Source organism: Symsagittifera roscoffensis, chromosome 10, assembly GCF_963678635.1.
Source record: "Symsagittifera roscoffensis chromosome 10, txSymRosc1.1, whole genome shotgun sequence".
NCBI classification, from domain to species: domain Eukaryota; kingdom Metazoa; phylum Xenacoelomorpha; order Acoela; family Convolutidae; genus Symsagittifera; species Symsagittifera roscoffensis.
Window position 1 is genome coordinate 6,556,238 of NC_087071.1, and position 18,345 is coordinate 6,574,582.

Sequence of the window (18,345 nt, forward strand, 5' to 3'; positions counted from 1 at the left end):
GTGAGAATAGAACCAGAGGGCTCGGCAACGCGTTAAGTGATCCCGAAACAAACAATGAGAAGACGTCGAGGCAGAGATTCAAGGCCCGGATCTCGACAAGCACGAAATTACCTGGGACCGACAGGGTTACACCACCACTAGTAACGCCACTTGTGGATAACGGGGCAGCACTAGAGGAAGCCTTAAACAACATAGTGGACAGTTTAGGAGAACAAAACGAGCAAATGTCAATAAGGATGAGTGAACTAGAAAGAGCAGTTCACATTGAGAGAGAAAGGCTGCCGGAAGAAATAAACCGCAACAGACAAGAAGTTGACAGGAGCGAAAAACGCTTGAAAGAGAGAACGGACGAACACATGACGAGGAACTTGTCGCGAATGACAAGAGAGGCGGAACAGAGGGAGTTACGCTTAAGAGCCGACATGGAGAAGTTGAGAATTCAGCAAGAGCAGTCTCTTGGGACTCTTGACACAAAGATAGATGCGATGATGGAGAGGCGAACTCAGGCTATCATGGATAGGTTGGACGGGCTACTAAGCAGCAAAAGTGGACCAAAAGAAGGAGAACCGAATTCGGCAGGCCCCAGCAGGGAACCGAAGGTGAACTTCAATGAACATCAAAAGAGGAAGACGAATGGATCCACTAGAGGCAGGGGCAGTTCATCAGGCTATGCCACAAGGGATAATGGAGCATGGGGCCCGAACAATAGAGCAAGTTCAACGGGGAACAGACGAACCTCTAACGAACGACCAACGCAAGGCGCACAGGCGACTGGGAGAAGTGATTCCGGCAATAAGGGGCATACAAGCCCGAGGAGGCGTCACGTGGGCCAAGCGGGAAGTGCTCACGATGATTCGGATTGCAGGGATGCACCGCAGACAGAGCCTTCGACGAGGTATGGGGACACTCAAGCGGGACACTCAAGGGATGCTACGGCAATGGCCACAGCATTTGAACCCCTGAACAGGTCTCTGGAGACATTCCTGACGAGGTTATCTAAAACCAATGAACGCAGTGAAAAGTCCAGGAGAGTCTTTAAGAAGCCAAGATGCTACAAAGACGAATCTGACGGCTGTATTGATACCTGGATAGAGGTAATGAAGCTGCATTTCGAGAAAGAGGACTTGTCTGAGAGACAGGAATGCAGCGCCCTCACCAGCAACTTAGAAGGGACAGCCCTGAACTGTGTCATGGCTAAGAAACAGTATCAACGTAACACTGCAGAGAAAATCTTCGAAATCTTGTTAAACCGTTTCGGATCAGGGGTGCAGGGGCACCAGGCGATGATGCGCTTCGAGAAACGGAGGCAACGGGAAGATGAAACCATAGACAAGTTTCTCGATGATTTGGAAATGCTGAGAAGACGCAGCCAACCGGATGAGTCAAACCGAAGGATGAACCTGGCCGTAGCCTCAAAATTCATCGATGGTGTGAAAAACGATGAACTTCGTACGATGCTAGCAACGCATTACACACCACTATCAACTAATGCGCCAACACCGGAGGAGTTGAGGCTCAAATCAAAAGAGTATCTATTGTTGAAACCTCCTTCGAGATCTGGATATTACAAGAACAATTATGGCAATTTTAACAACGGACCAGCGAACCAAGGAAACAATTGGTACAAACCGAGGGACGATATGGACAAGAGACGCTCTTGTGCTAATTGTAGTTCAACAGACCATCATGTGTCAGCATGCCCAGCTTATAAACAAGGCATGAAAGCAATAGGCTTTAGCCTCGAGGACGAAGATGCGTCAGAGTTGGAACATGAGGATTTCATGAGAGGAGTAATTGCGAAATTCGGCCCGAGGTGTTTCTTTTGCAACTTGGAAGGTCATTTTAAATCAGATTGTCCACAATTCTGGGATGCAGCGGCGGACATCAAGCATCCAAGGCATGAAGAAGCTTTGTCAGGAGTGAAAGCAAGCAAGGCTCGACTTTTGAACGAAGCAGAGGCACGCAGGAAGGACAAACCTCAAGAGCTGGCGGCAAAGAAAATGCAAGCGGTAACAGAAGAAGCACGTGAACCGGAACCAGCAACCGCGGCTGAGGACTTCAAGATCGATTATAAGGCAGCCGCAAAGGATGCTCTAAATAGAGTACAACAGGAATTGGTGACGAAAGAGATCGAACAAAAAGTGAAACTTGAACTGGAAAATGAAAAGCTTCAGGAGCAACTGAATAGCTTCGAGGCAACGGAGTTCGAGGAGACGAAAACGCCAAGCAGTTTAGATATGAAACTTAAAGTGATCTCCGGTAAGAGGTTCGGCATGGCGCCGCAGGGAAAGAAGATACAGTCGATAATCTCAGTGGCTGGACACCAGGTAATAAGAAATCTGAGTGAACCATCAGAATTCACTTTAATGCATTTGGACACATATGCAGATTATCTGAGGCAGGTGGAGCCACGCACGGAGTCGAGAGCTGTGCGAGCACTACTAACGACGGGTGGCCCTCGCATGAAGAAACTTCATGGACGCTACTTGGAGGTCTATGGGCCGTATCAAATAATGCTGAACGTGGATGGAATCAGCATTTACACCAGGACTTACATAACAACAGATGATGACCGAATGGGGCAGATCTATTTGGGTGAAGAGGAACTCAAAGTCCGCAGGATAGGCCATGACGCCATGATGGAACAAGACGCGGTACATATTGGATATGAAGCAGATGTGACAGCACACCTGCTTGACACCAACGGAACAAAAATCGGAGTCACAGGGCTTCTGGACACAGGCGCGGTGGTGAGTGTGATGCCGATAAAGACCTGGGAAAGAATGGGCTTCACGCGGGAAGATCTGATTCCTACGAATCTCCGACTAGCCGCTGCAAATCGAGGAGCTATCTACGTAGCCGGAAGAACACCGGTGACGGTCCTTCACATGGGAGGACGGAACCTTTGGATGAGCTTCCTGGTGGTAGAGAATCTGGACGACGCCGACCAATTCATCTTGGGCAGAGATTTTGTCAGGAACTTTGACGTGATGATTGACTTGAACAACGGTCTAATACGGATTAGAAACCCGGACCGAAAGTATGTGAAGAGACCAATTAATAGGATAATAACAGACGAGAATAAAGTACCAGTTTTTTTGGATAGAAAAGTAAAATTACAACCAGGACAAGCTGTGGTAGCGATTTTTAGAATGAGAAATTTAAATTCGTTAAGTGATAGTAAACAGGTTTGCTTAGTACCGAATCAAAATAGTCAGAGTTCGGTGATTTTAGGCCGGAGCTTCTCGGTAACGCGAAACGGACTGTGTGTCAGTGTGTTGTTGAACACACTGGACACCACGGTTTCAATCCAGCGTGGAAAGAAGCTTGGTTACGCATTGCCAATGAGGACCGATTATGAAGAGACACAAAACTTGAAGAAATATAGTGTCAAAAACTGTCCTTATCATGCCAATAAAGATAAAATTTTAAAGAGGATTGATGAATTAGAATCTATTCATAAATTGTTTTCAATGAAATCCGAAACGGACGACGGCTTATCAAGCTGCTCGAATTTTCCGGAACGCCCCTCGTCATACGAACTAGAATCTGACAAACCGGTTTTGCCAGAGATAGAACATTTAAAAGGGAAAATAGGTGAGGGGGATTTCGAAAAATTGCGGGACCTCCTAAATCGGAACGCTGATGTATTTTCAAAACATAAGGCGGATATCGGTTGTTGTAATTTCGTCGAACACGAAATCGAACTAGAAGAAGGCGCCGTACCCCATAGGGAAGGCGCAAGGCGAATGACACCGCAGAAATCGGAAGCGTGCCGAGCAGAAATAGAAATGTTGCTTGAATACGACATGATAGAACCCTCGAAATCGCCGTGGGCTTGCGGAGTAGTAATGGCGAAAAAGAAGGGGGGGCAGCTTAGATTCTGTTGCGACTTTCGCTACTTGAACGCGGTAACGATTAAAGATGCGTACCCGATACCGCGAATAGACGAGAGCCTATCTAAACTTGGTGATGCCAAGTTCTTCACCACACTGGACTTAGGTTCTGCCTTCTGGCAGGTCCCTCTACGAAAGAAGGACAGAGAGAAAACCGGATTCGCGTGCGAATTGGGGTTGTACCAGTGGAAGAGGATGCCCTTCGGCTTGTGCAATGCAACAGCAACTTTTCAAAGGCTGATGGCTCAGGCTTTGACAGGAGTGACCAAAAAGTACGGGAATCTCTTGATGTGCTACGTGGATGACGTAGTCATAGCGACACCGAGCCTAGAGGATCACATTGATCGGCTCGATGAGGTCTTCGGATGTATGAAAAGAGCAGGCTTGAAATGCAAACCATCGAAATGTGAAATCCTTAGGGATTCGATCAAGTACCTGGGAAGAATGGTGGACAGGCATGGTGTGAGGCCAGATCCGGACGCAGTAGAAGCTGTGCTGACATGGAAAGCTCCTAGAACGGACACACAGCTCATGAGCTTCCTAGGGTTTGCCAATTACTACCGAGAATTCATAAAAGGATACGCGGACAAGGTGTACCCGATGCAGAAGCTGATGCGCAACAAAGGGAAAAAGTTCGAATGGAACGATGAGGCACAAGTTGCTTTCGAGAACATAAAGCGGGAACTGTGCGAAGCGCCAGTGCTGGGCATGCCTACAGAAAAGGGCATGTATGTTCTTGACACAGACGCATCGGTGGTGGCCATCTCAGGAATATTGCATCAAGAGCAAGAATGGAACGGAAGAACAGTCCTCCGTCCCATTGCATACGGCAGCAAAGTCTTGAGTGACACAGAGATGAAATATGGCGCACCAAAAGCAGAAATGTTTGCAGTAGTTACCTTCGTGGAGAAGTACCGTGCATACTTGGGGAGCGCTCCTTTCAAGTTACGCGTGGACAACAGAGCGTTATCCTGGTTGAAGACCTACTCGATGGATCAGAGTTATATTGGTAGATGGATAGTAAGACTGGATGGCTACCATATGATAATCGAACACAGGATGCGTGATAAACATCAGAATGCTGACAGTCTCAGCAAGAAAACTGAATTCTATGAAAGATTGGAGCAGAAACAGGCCAATCAGGCGGAAGTAAAGGAGGGATTCTGGTTTCTGGACGAAGAAACTTATGAAGCGCTTCCCTTAACGAGATGGTTGGATAAGTCTGGACATCCAATTCCAGGGCATCCTGAGTTACCTGTAGAGAAAGCAGCTGAGATAAAGATCCTGTCCAAGGAGGATCCAGTCCCCTTAGATTTGTTGCTGCGCTCGAACCTGGTTCAGCAAGAACTCTCTCGCATGAATATAAACAGCCTCTCATTATTGGATAAAACGGTGCAAGTCACACCACAAGTAATGCGGATGCTGGGTGGATTGTTAGAAAGAGAAGTGACCAGAGATAACCCCGAGTGGACAGCAGCAGTGGCATCGCTGACAATCAGTGAGAAGGTGAAGATCGTGCCGTCCAGACGACAACACGAAGAGAACGAGAGGGATTGTAGGACAATAGTTCAGCAACTAGTATCCTCAATACCCCAAGAGATTTTAACCAGTACTTCTTACGGACAGAAAGGACAGGAGAGCGGCAGGCAAAAGAAAACTGTCACTTTTGTAGACCGGGATAAAGACGGTGAAGTTGTAGAACAAAATCTGCTGCAAGACTATTTGTCCGGGGAGAAGGATGAGGAGAAAAACCAGCGATCACAAGATCAACACCCGGGACAAGGAAATTTGTCCGGGGAGTCCGAGATAGACGAGAAAATTCCTGAGGAGAAACAGGACCTAGAGAACAAAGTTTTGTCCGGGGAGTTCAGATGGATGCGAAGGAAATACGGACATGATCTGGAGGAGCGTGCAGTCTCCAGCACAACACCTTCGACGGAGGATAATGATTCCCGAAACTCAGGAATGGATACCTATTCCGACAGGAATTCCACTTCGGGATCCGAACTGTCAGAACTGGCAATACACACGCTACTAGTGGAAACTCGGGCGAGAGACCTGGACAGAGAGGTGTACCAGGATCCTGACAGTGATCGCTACCTAATACCAAGCGAAAGAGTCTTTGACAACGCAGCGGATGACTTAGAAACGATAGCGGTATCGAAACGTTCGATAAGCCTGTTGCCACAGAAAGAGGTAGTCAGGACTGATCTTCAGCCGTTTCAGCAAGAAACACAACCGTTGGCGAAGATTTGGTGCGTTAAGATGGAAGAAGACACACATCAGCCCAACGAGCTGAACAGTCAGATGAGAGTCATGAAGACGTACTTGAAGGCGAGATACAGACTCTCGGACCTTCTAAGGGCGCAGAGAAATGATCGCATGACAAGCAACCTAAAAAGGTGGATAGAAAACGGTGCACCTGACAAAGGTGACCTGGAAGAAGACAGCTATAGGATCCTGAGACAATACTTCATGCAGAAGGAGGGGAGGTTATATCTGAACAAGGACGGGATCGTGGCTTGCAGGAGAAGAGAAGAAGACAAGGTCTTATACAAATATAACGCGATAGTGTTGCCGCAACTCTATCAGACAGAACTATTATTCAGGTCGCATGATCAGATGGGCCATCAAGGGATCGACAAAGTGTATCAGAGGATTCTGAAGCGATTTGAGTGGCCTGGGGCGAAAAAGGCATGCGAGAAATGGGTGACAGCATGTCTGTCATGCCAACAGGTCAAGGATCCTAGGAAGTTGCGATTTCCTTTACAATCAATTGAGTCGTCTGAATTCAACGAGGTGGTGCAGATAGATCACCAGAAGATATGCATGACAGACAGCGGTTACAACCAAGTCTTGGTCATGATAGATCACTTCACGAAGTATGCAGAGGCCGTGCCCTGCATAACTGCCTCGGCGGAAGAGACATGCGACCACCTGATCAATACGTGGATAGCAAGACACGGATGTCCAATGACGTTTCAATCGGACAATGGAACGGCTTTCGTAGGCGAGCTTACGAAAGAGCTTATGAGACGGTCACAAGTCGCTCAGGCTCACTCCACGACATACCACCCTCAGACGAATGGCTTAGTGGAAAGACAGAATAGGACGTTAGTGTCGATGCTGAGGGTATATTGTTCCAGGTACATGACCGATTGGGACAGATACCTTCCACAGGTGATGGGAGCTTATAATAGCACGCAACACTCCACCACTGGGGTCAGTCCACACATGATGCTGACGGGACACGAGAAGTCTTTACCCTTGACATTCTTCTACCCAGAATATGAGGGGAAGAAAACATCTCCACAGGTTTACGTGAGGGATGTGATCAGACGTCAACAGGAGTTGAACGATCTGTGTAGACGAAATACTCAGCAAGCACAGGCAAGGGAGAGGAAAAGATTCGACAAGAAAGCAGCTGGTGCAAAGGCTTACTCGGTGGGAGACTACGTATGGGTATTTCAGAACGTTATACCACCGAAAGGAACAAAGAAGCTTCTAAAAAAGTGGAGGGGACCCTTCATGATTACAGAGGTGCACCAAGAGGGACGTTTTTATAGACTGAGTACTGGCCGAGCCGCCCACTACGAGAACATCAAGCCACACAATCCATCGACAGAAGACTGGTGTATACCTGCAGACATGGAAGAAGGGGATTATCTAATGATGGATCCTGCTTGTGAGGTCAATGAAAAAGGCACCAGGGAGAAGAACGATGGAAACGAAATCGTAGAGGAAGGTACGGATATACCGCTGGACCTGGATCCAAACGAAAAGATCGAGGCGGATGATGAAACCTTACCCTACGCAGAAGAGGATTGGCAAGATCCCGAACAAACAGAGGTTCCCAAGAACTTGGAAGCAGACCTTCCGTTCACGATGCAGACTCGACAAGGCGACGGGAAAAGACCTAGAAAGAAATACAACCGTTACGGTGACGACTATGTAGTAGACAAGATAGATCTGAAAAAGATAGTGGAAGAAATGGTAGGTCTAGAGAGCATAACAGTCTCACAAGACATTGACATAGTGGATGATCACGACCAGGAATGGATCGAGGACAGATCGAAACCCGAAGTGGATTTCGATGAGGAGCAATCGGAGTCCAACAGAGATGATCTCACAAATCTGCGAGTCTTGGAGTGGCTGAACGAAATGACATCAGATCCTAAAGAGACCAGCGTCACGATTCAAGATGTGGATCGTGAAAGCGCGAAATACATTAAGACAGAGCGAGATGATCCTTCTTGGGCTGCCCAGGAAGGAAAACTCCTCATTCCAGCTTCTAACCTCGACTTAATATCCGGTATGCGATCGACGGGGACGCCGATGGATATTTTTGTCCGGGGAGTGGGGGTAGGACTTACCCACACTGAAAACTTTATCATAAAAAAATTGAGAATAGCAAGAGAGACAGGAGACTTAGAAGCAGAAACAGGCGAAGAACCTAAGAAACCTGACATAGGCAGGGTAGTTGAGTCATATTTTAACTTACCAAATGAATATTCGAGTAACATAGTACTAAGAGATAGTGATTTCATACTCACAAACAGAACATGTGCGATAGCGATCACCGCAGACATGAGTTTTAGGACAGCGCTAGCGGCAGATTTTAAGAGAGAATACAAAAACGTGGAATTCCTTTGGAAGCAAAGACCAGGGATAGGGGGCGTAGCAGCCTTACCCCCGGCGGTGTCGCAGATACCGGGAAAGTACTTATGCTTCTTGGTAACGAGGGCGACAGAGAAGCAGCACGTGGACCCGGAAAATCTAGTCTTGTCTTTGACGAGGCTGAGGGACTTCCTTGTGGAAATGGACGTGAAGGAACTTTCGCTTCCAGTGTACGATCCAAATAGAGGAAGACTGCATCCTCGGGAATTGTACGCGCTCGTACACGTGATATTCTCTGATACGAACATACAAGTGTATCTACATAAGAAATATTACTTAAGTATAGGCTGAGTGATGTGGGAGAGGGTGTTAGGCCAAAGACCAAGTTGCATGTAATATGTGATATGTGTGTTATGTTATGTTATGTTATGTTATGTGTTGAGCTATTAAGGTCATGGGTAAGTAGGGGTTAGTGACCATGAACAAGTTTTAAATGACGATTTTGGGAATAGATCCAAAGTTTGGACTGTCCAATCTTAGGTCGTATTCCAAAATTTTAGAAACCAATTGATTTTCATAAATTTTAGGATAAATATCTTTTTACCTGAACTGTTTTTAAGCAAATTTAGTTTTAACGATATATGTTAAGGTGAAACTGACCAGTGTGAAAAAGGAGATGAAAGTGGGAGGAATATTGCATACGAGAACCTTCCTAGCACCCTTTGGCTGCGAAGAAATCAAAGTGGTCCATGGAGAAGAGGAAGATAAATCGGCCGGTACATTGCTCATACCGAGATTCCAGGAAGAAGCCGACAATGACGAACAAGGACCATCGAGCTCGAACAAGGATAAGTCAGAAGGAGATGACGGACAGGGTGGAAGCCGTCAGACTGAAGAACCCATGCAACAAGATCAAGCTGGTGGGGAAGACGACAGGGCATCGACAGGAGGAACATCCAGCCTGGATTTTAACATCTTCAGTGATCTTGAAAACAATGCGGATACGTTGGAAACGACTGAGCCAGCGGACGAAGGCACCTCGACACTGGAGCCTCCGTCAGCCTTTATGGAAATGAAACGGAATTTGCTGGAGAGCTGCTCTCCTGGCAATTCAAGAAACAAAGATCAGAGAATTCTCATGGAATCACCTCGGAGGAGAAGAATAGAGGCCTCAGCCAGAGTACCTTTCTTGGGAACGCTGCCCGAAGAAGAATGGGAAGTACATCACCGAGACCACGAGAGTAGGACGGGATGTAAGCTGGATAGAGTGGCGTTCATGGAAGAAGTCTGGACTGTGATTCAGAGCTATGGGACCCAGTCCATTCTCAAAACAGGTCTCAATCAGCCCTTAATGAGGGAAGTACTTGACAAACTCGATGAGTGTGAAGGGAGACTGAGTGAGTTATTGATCGACTCAGCCACTGATGAGAGTGAAGCGAATTCTCTCATCAAGATGACACCGCAGGACAATGAAGGAGAGGTGGTGTATCTGTCAAGAACCAGGAGAGGGACGATACGATCGAAAATGGTGATTGATAAAATCAACGCGATGAAAATGAAGTTAGGTAGCGGAGTGATACCGAGGAGGATTGGAAAGACGAAGGTGGATTCGGAAATATCAGTGAAAGCTGGCAACTCAGCGAAAAGAAAACGAGTCGAGGAAGTCATGGATTTGGGGCAAGGTGATTATCAATTGTCTGGCACAGATAGAATATTAACTGATATAGCGATGGTGCCACCCATTCTCATGGCGGGGATAAAGTCAACCGGTTATAAATCCAAAAGGAGTGACCGCACTCTGACTGGAGCGACTTTAGAATTGGAAATACTCAGTCAATGTGGAGAGAGTAAAATGAGGGACTTCAAGCCATCTCCCATGAATCATGGAAAGGGAAGTGTTGCAGGACAACTAACACCAGTGGAATACAACAGACTAACAGTGTCTGAGACAGTGTCAATAGATGCACCCACCGGTGGATACATGGAGATGTTGGAATACCGAAACTCGGCTAGAGGGCATGTAATGGCCCTGGAAGAAGAAAAAGCCATGGAGGGTTATCTGGAAACAATGTTGCAAGGCACCACTCTCAAGCAGAAGGCGTACGGAACTTTGGCGTCGTCTGACGTACAGGCGGAGACGATCGAGCAGTTGGTGAGCCTTCCATGGAAAGCAGTAGTATTGAGGTACTTCGAAGAAGAAATGAGGACTACGCCGAGAATACATGCTCTCGTGGCAGTACCTTACGTAAGGACAGAGCTACAACTCAGGTTCGCCTGGTGCATGATGGGACTGACTCGCGAAGAATACGACTCAGAAGAAAGAAAGAGGTCAAAAGAGGAAAAGGTGTTCCTTGTGACGAATCTGAGGGATCTGATAGTCCAGGAAGGAGCAGCAGTAGCATGTGCGAAGCGGAGAGATGCTCTCTGTTTCATTCGATTCCTGATAGAGCAGATTTCAGTACCTGCACTGAACAGTTGTGTTAAAATGTTGAGGGAAGGTGATGAACGAACGAAAGCCTTGTTCTTGCTGGCATTGCTGGACATGCAGCAAAGTAAACCGATGAGGGTGAACATGAAAGAACCTGAAGAACTGGAACCCATGAAAAAGATAGATGAGATCAGGAGGTTCTCAAACAAGGAGGTGAGACTCACTAAAGAATCTATGGGAGCATTGCCGAAGTCCAGTGAATACTGTGGACCGATCAAGAAGAAGTCATATAGCTACGTATCTGGGATCATAGGGATAGCGTACAATCCTTTCCTGAGTGAAGACATACGTGATTGCTTCTTTGATTATGAGCAGGCGGTGTTACTAAGATTCTGGACGTCCAGAATTGTAACGATCAAGAGCGTCAACAATCCACAGGCCAAATTGGGACTGGTCTTGGAAGAAGAGGTGACTGCACCTTCAGTACCAAAATCCGACAAGAGAGTGGAATTCGGGTTGGGATTCTCAGATGAATTACTGAGAACGAGCTTGATGGTAGTGTGGGAATTGATGAAGCCATCATGGTGTCCTAGTCCCAACGCTGACTCAATATTACGGGCGACACAAGACATACAGAGGGAACTGAATGCGGACTGTAACCTGCGTGACCTCAACATCATATATAATGTGATGATAACAGCCTCTAAGAGCGACGGAGAAGATAAAGTGGAGTTGCCTGGCTGGGGACCAGAAGACTGGGTCAAACCTGGTAGCTGTCTGGCGGAAGTCTGTGGACTAGAGGGTCACGTTTGTGGAAGTCTAGACTGTGTGAAAACCCTGGAGAAACAACACAAGCAGTTGACAGTATTGTTTGGAAATGTAGTGATGAAAGCAAGAACGGAAACGGAACTGATAGCAGATTGCCATGGAGGAACCGATGTGAATCTAGTGACAGCACTAGGATTCTACAGCATGTTTGGTTCTTTAGAGTCACTATTGAATCTAGAACAGAAACATGAGATGGTCACAGCCATCAGCGTAGAAGTATTCCCAGGAGTTCTGCAGACTGAGCAGAAGTATATAGGAAAATGGAGGGAAGCAATCGAAACAGAGATGAACATCAGATACAGCGAAACTTATTGTAGACCATCAGGAGCACGATATTTGGTGGGCTCAACGTTGGCTCCAATGTGCAAGAGCAAGTATCCTGTACATTTCGTAGCTGTGGACGTGAAGAGTACAAGAACGATTGTGGATCAAGCCTTTTCAGTGCCGAAGTGCGTGAGGTTGGCAAGAATGTCTGAAAAGTCCTACGAGTTACTGTGTAAGATTTTCTCAGCAGTTCCAGAGAGAACCAAAGAAGAGTTGGAGTCAATATTGGGAAAGAAGTTCATGGGATATGTGAGCGGGAACTTCAGTGACTTTGAGAAACAGAAGCAGAGAGGATCAACTGTCACAGATTACAATGCAGTAGATGAGAATGATGAAATCACCGAGTGATGATGGAAGTGGAACCATTGCTGGAAGCTTCGGGAAAACGTAATTGGAGGAGCATCATGTTGACGCATGATGAGTTTCCTTGCCACTGCTTGTTGCAGACCTGGTGGTATTCCAAGCGTAGTAATCTGATGTTGATCTGGGACTCTGGAGAGCTGCTCTCCATGGGTTTACCAGATTCATCACAGCCCGTAACAAAAGTGATAGTGGGAGTTATGATGGCGATACGATGGCTGGAAGCTCATGTTAGAGAAAATAATAGACAGGAGGCACCAACGAGAGAACAATTGCGGAAATTAGATTGTCTAAAAGATTTAGATCTTTTTGAGACAATGTGCAAAGTTCTAAACATTCCGATGGAAGTGAAGAAGATATGGGCAAGAAAACGATTGATGCCATGGTTCAGAGCTAACATGACTGCGTGGTTGTACGAGTATGCGAAAAAGCATATGTCGAAGCATGGCAGAGTGTACAGTGAATATCAGCTGGACATTGGGGCAGGAGCTTTCAAGCGAGCTTTCGTGACTCATCGGAATGCAGTGACCACCGCTGTGAAAAGAATTTCCAGAACGAGTGAGCGTAGTGGAAATGAGAAAGCAGAGATGCTGAAAGAAGATCTGGAGAGAAACGTGACGTTGTGTCTCCACAACAGCTTCTGTAGAAACAGAGAATCCAACGTGGATCCCCTACCTTAGTGTAAACAGAGGGTAGAAGAGCAGAAGTGTTGGAGGACGGCTTCCAACAGCGTCAGGATAGTCAACGACGTGCTACAAGACACGGAAACCGAAAGGGCGGAGTCAGCATCGCAGGAGGAGGAAATGGAACATTGATGAATGGTCGAGAAAACAAGAGGCAACAAGAAAGAAAATTAGAAGAATTTAGAAGTTTTAGAACTTCTAAACGACGGAAAAAGGAGAGAACAAAGGGATGATGAAGAAACGTTAAAACTCAGAATTGTTTTATGTGTGTGAAAAACTCAAGTGAGAAACCAAGCAACCAAGTTGTAATTGAAAACTGAAACATTTTGTTGAGTTCGGAAATTGTTGCATTTATAAATTTGCATTTTGATTTTAGCAGAAGTGGCTTTAGAGACACTTATTATTTATTTAGAAAGGCTTAAGAAAAGAGTATATTTAAATATTCCAGCCTGCATGATTGTTTTTAATCACTTAGGAGAACTGATCACTTTGTGGTGATATGAAGGACTTGAGTAACCTCTTGAAGAAGGAGGTTGGTGCATTGTTCTTTCTAACCACAAAGTTTCTTAGTTTTAATATTCAGGACAATAAACAAGCAAGATTTCCGAAGGGAAGGAGCCTAGTAGGATAATTTTAGCTTGTTGGTTGGCAGGACTGTCCTGCAAGCCAACACCTTTTAAATCTAAGAGAAAAAGTTTTAATCGGGACATAGACACTGGAAGTCAGAAAACATGTTTTATCTTAGGTTATATTCTCAATGTGCAGATTAATGAAAGAATTTGAAGGCTATAGTGATGTAGTATGATGCCATTTATATTCTGCAGTGAGTTGATATGACGTGGATAAAAGTAATTCCGTGCATTTTGTAAATTCTGTTCGATGGCACTGTAACCATTTTATGAACATTGCGTGATTCAATGAGGACATTGACCGGACTGTCCGGGGAGTATGTGACATTCGACCAGAATGGCCAAAATGCAGTCTCTGCAAAATTCGGGATTTTAGCAGCAAGCCTTCCGAGTTGATGAATTAGAAGGATTAACGACGTTATTCCGATGATTAGCAGAACGGTGAAGGTCAAGATATTCCCGTATTTTAAAATTTTAAATTTTCGAAGTGGTGACGTAACATTTCTGAGAAATGCTAAAACGGCCATTTTTACCAAAAACGAGGGAAAAAACAGAACAACTTTTATCTGTGATTGCGAACAGAACGAGAATCGAGACTAAAAAACGACAACGAACTACCGAAGAGCAGAGGACGTTCCGAGTTGCAACTATTGTGCTGTTACAATAGTTGCAAGGCCGTTGCGAACAACGGTGAAGGGTAAAAACCAGCCCTCCGAGTTAGCGTGAACCTGAGGTTAAGGAGCTTGATTCGCCGGATTCAAGAATCCGGAAGGGTCTCGGGACGGGAACTTTTATGAACTTGTATTGAATTTTAGCATCCTGTCATGTCCTGACTTGAATTTAACTGATATTTAGATTCGTTTTGACAAGAATGAGGAGCTAGGAGTTGGGGGAAAGGGTTGATCCATCTTCGATGGAGATGATGATTTTTATCTACTGAACAAAAACAAAAGTAATATAATAAGTAGTAGCCCTGCTTTTAGGAGTGACCTCGTGGTCTGGGGATACTGAGACCCAGCCATGAGCTCACTAATTTTGCATGTAATTCAGTTAATTTGAGCGTTCTGGTCGAAGCCGGAGAGCAGTGACGTTTTTGTCGACCCGATGTTGGAAAAGACCACCGAAAAGTACTGGCTTGGTAGAGACGGTGAAAAACATGCAAAGCTCTGTTTAGACGCTGGCCAGTCGTCTTAAGACTTAGTTTTGTTATCCGTCGATATGTATCTTCCGGGCGAATGTTACAAAGGCACAATTATTACAATAGTAGACGGTTTAACAGTCCTGGGATCGGTTATAGGAACAACATCAGCATGCGATAGATACATGGAAAGCGAAATTGAAAAGACAGCTACCCTAACTTAAAAGCTTTCAAAATAGCAAAAAAACATCACCACAAAATTTCGTACTCCTGCTACACAACGGAGGTCCAAAAAAAGCTTTTTAACCAGATGATGTTGGTTTTTTTTTTCAAATTTTCAACATTAAAATGGTGAGGGGGGAGGTTTCAAGAGGTAACAAAACATGAAATTTGTTTGAAAATATACTGCGACATCTTTCTGAAAGGCGTAATCATAAATATTAAACAGTTTGAGAGCTCTAAGTGTCATATTCTCAAGGGACTTGGTTATGTTCAAGGGACCACTCTATCGTAGTAGTACCGAAACTCATCAACAATCATGCAAGCAAAATAGTTCACTCTCTTTTAACAATTCAAGTGTTTGCTTTTTTGGGTTTTTGACGGGGCAACATTATTTGACATGACAACGAAGGACGCTTGATATATTTTTGTTACCTTCACATTGAACTCTACCTATATTCTTCTGAAACTTTTGGTATGTGGATTTCAGAGACGATATGGGGGATACATCTCGAGATGAGCTGTCAGCTGTATTCTCTAAATACGTTGATCACAAGGACGGTAAAGGTCAGACGTATATAACTGGTCCTGGTTTTATCAAAAATTTTGTTGGCGTAGACATTGAACAAGGTGCTAAAGACGAAATAATGGCTCTCCTTACTGGCATCGTCGACACCACTCAGGACGGTTTGATATCCTTCGAGGAATTCTGCGCTTTCGAGAAATTTTTGACGGCGCCCGATGTTTCCTATCGAATGGTATTTCGCCTCTTTGACCAAACTAGATCGGGATTTGTGACGTTCGCGGAATTCAAAAATGTCTACTCGAAGACTGTTGCGTTTAGCACTGTACCGTTTGAATTCAATTGTGAGTTTGTTCACCGACATTTTGGTGAGAAAAAAACTCGCGAGCTTCCATACTCTGATTTTGTACAGATGTTGAACGGCTTGCAACTAGAGCATTTGAAGCAAGCATTTGAAAAACGAGACAATAGTAAAGACGGAATGATCTTTCCACTTGATGTACAAGAGGTTATGGCATCGCTTCGAAGCAACTCCATGACACCATTCATTTCCGAGAACCTAGTTGCCTTAGCTAAAGGAAACAAAATCAGCTATTCATCATTTCTTGCCCTGAATAAAATTCTATCAAATATTGAAATGTTCTCAAATTTGTACGACCAGACCCTCATCGCGAAATCAGCCGAAAAACGAAAAGTTGAGGATTATGTTTTGAAAGACGAGTTTATGACCACTGCCTTAGAACACGCCGATGTTACACCGGAAGAAATTGAGCTTTTGTTTCAAATTGTCGCTTTTGAACACGAAGAGGGACGTTTGACAAAATCTGACTTTGATAAACTGACGCCTTTGAGAGTGCAGCTAGCTGTACCGATCAATGTAGAACAAAATATTCCAGCGCCTGAAAAGGACGGAGCTCTTCTTTCAATCGCAAAACGGATGTTCAATTTTGGCCTAGGGTGTGTTGCGGGATGTACTGGCGCTACTGCGGTGTACCCTATTGATCTGGTGAAAACACGACTTCAGAACCAGCGAAAGTCAGCTGTTGTCGGGGAAGTGATGTACAGAAACTTTTGGGATTGTTTCAAAAAGGTCATCAGGTTTGAAGGATACCTTGGACTTTATAGAGGTCTGCCACCTCAATTGGTCGGTGTCGCACCAGAAAAATCGATCAAGCTGACCATGAATGATCTGGTCCGTGACATGGTGAAAAGAAAGGACAACTCTATCCCGCTATGGGGTGAAATTTTGGCGGGTGGAACGGCCGGAGGATGTCAAGTTATATTCACAAACCCTCTTGAAATTGTGAAAATTAGACTTCAAGTAGCGGGAGAGGTCAAAAGTGCGACCAAAATAAACGCGATATCTGTTATGCGAGAACTTGGAATAACTGGACTGTATAAAGGTTCCAGAGCTTGTTTCCTTCGTGATATTCCCTTCTCGGCGATATACTTCCCACTGTATGCGAATTTGAAACTGGCGTTTCAAGATGAAAGTGGTCAAACGTCGATGGGTAATCTGTTTATAGCCGGTGTTTTGGCTGGCGTTCCGGCACCGTTTTTGACAACACCTGCAGACGTCATTAAAACCAGGCTCCAAGTGAAAGCTAGGGAAGGCCAACAGGTGTACTCAGGGGTCGTTGATTGTGCCCGGAAATTGATGCGTGAAGAAGGTTGGAGGGTGTTTTGGGTGGGGGCAAATCAAAGGGTATTTAGATCAGCTCCTCAGTTTGGTGTGACACTACTCACTTACGAGTTCCTCAAGAAAGCCTTGCCATGGGGAACAAAAGACGCACAACCCCATAGAATTGCGGACGCGAAATCGTCGAAGCACATTATGCAACCTGTGAACCCCGATCACATAGGAGGGTTGAGAACTGCATCTTTGGCGTTCGCGGGAATCGAAAGCAAGTTCGGACTGTTCCTACCAAAGTTCAAACATCCTGTTAACCAGCACATCTATCAAATCAAGAAGACCTAATGAAATCGACAATACTGACTTAAACACAATAATATCTTAACATGCACATTGAATTTCGTTTAAATTTTTCAAGGTTAGATTTTGTTCACTCTTTGTCAATCGCAATTTATCAACTATTTTTTTATTTTTAGCATATACAGTTTTTGATGGCGATTTTGATGAAGTTTGACTGAATTGGTTTCAGACAGCGCTTTGAACATATTTGTATTCGAAGTCTGCTTATTTTGTTGAATAATTTTAATCGTGTACAGAGCAGCATATGGAACTAACAGACTATTGTTAAGTACTGCAAAATTTAAAATTTTCAAGCATAGTAATAAACAGTTTTAGTCGAAGATATATAATTGAAGATTTTTCGGATATGTTTTTTCATGAACAGTAAAAAGTTCACGCGGTAGAATTAGCTTCAAACAAATTGATTATGAAAAAAATATGATTCAGCTTGAGAGTTGACTTTGATTTTTTTAAAATATGCATGCAGATAAACGAGAGTAACATGTTTCTGAAAACAGGGGCAAAATTAAGGATCAGCCTTTCCCCTCTCACAATCTCGACACACTAATCACCCAGTGGCCGAATGGTCCAACCGAGACTTTGGCGCCACCATACACAAACTACAGAACAACGGCATTCTTCATTTACTTAAAACTCATAGAATTTTTGACGAATTAAAAAATCCCTCCTCGGATAAATTCTAAGTCCACTTAATCTTTTTCAAAATC

General features: G+C 44.8%; 1 protein-coding gene across 1 annotated transcript; it reads left to right on the forward strand.

Annotated features, from left to right (window-relative positions):
- The first annotated feature begins 15,603 nt into the window (after window positions 1–15,603).
- LOC134855362 (electrogenic aspartate/glutamate antiporter SLC25A12, mitochondrial-like) lies at window positions 15,604–17,985 on the forward strand. The gene has a single exon (XM_063871865.1). The coding sequence runs from the start codon at window positions 15,620–15,622 to the stop codon at window positions 17,621–17,623; it is 2,004 nt and encodes a 667-aa protein (XP_063727935.1). The 5' UTR covers window positions 15,604–15,619; the 3' UTR covers window positions 17,624–17,985.
- The last annotated feature ends 360 nt before the right edge of the window (window positions 17,986–18,345 follow it).

Coding starts and splice junctions, on each gene's coding strand:
- LOC134855362 (XM_063871865.1), top strand. CDS start 15,620: ATGGGGGATACATCTCGAGATGAGCTGTCAGCTGTATTCTCTAAATAC.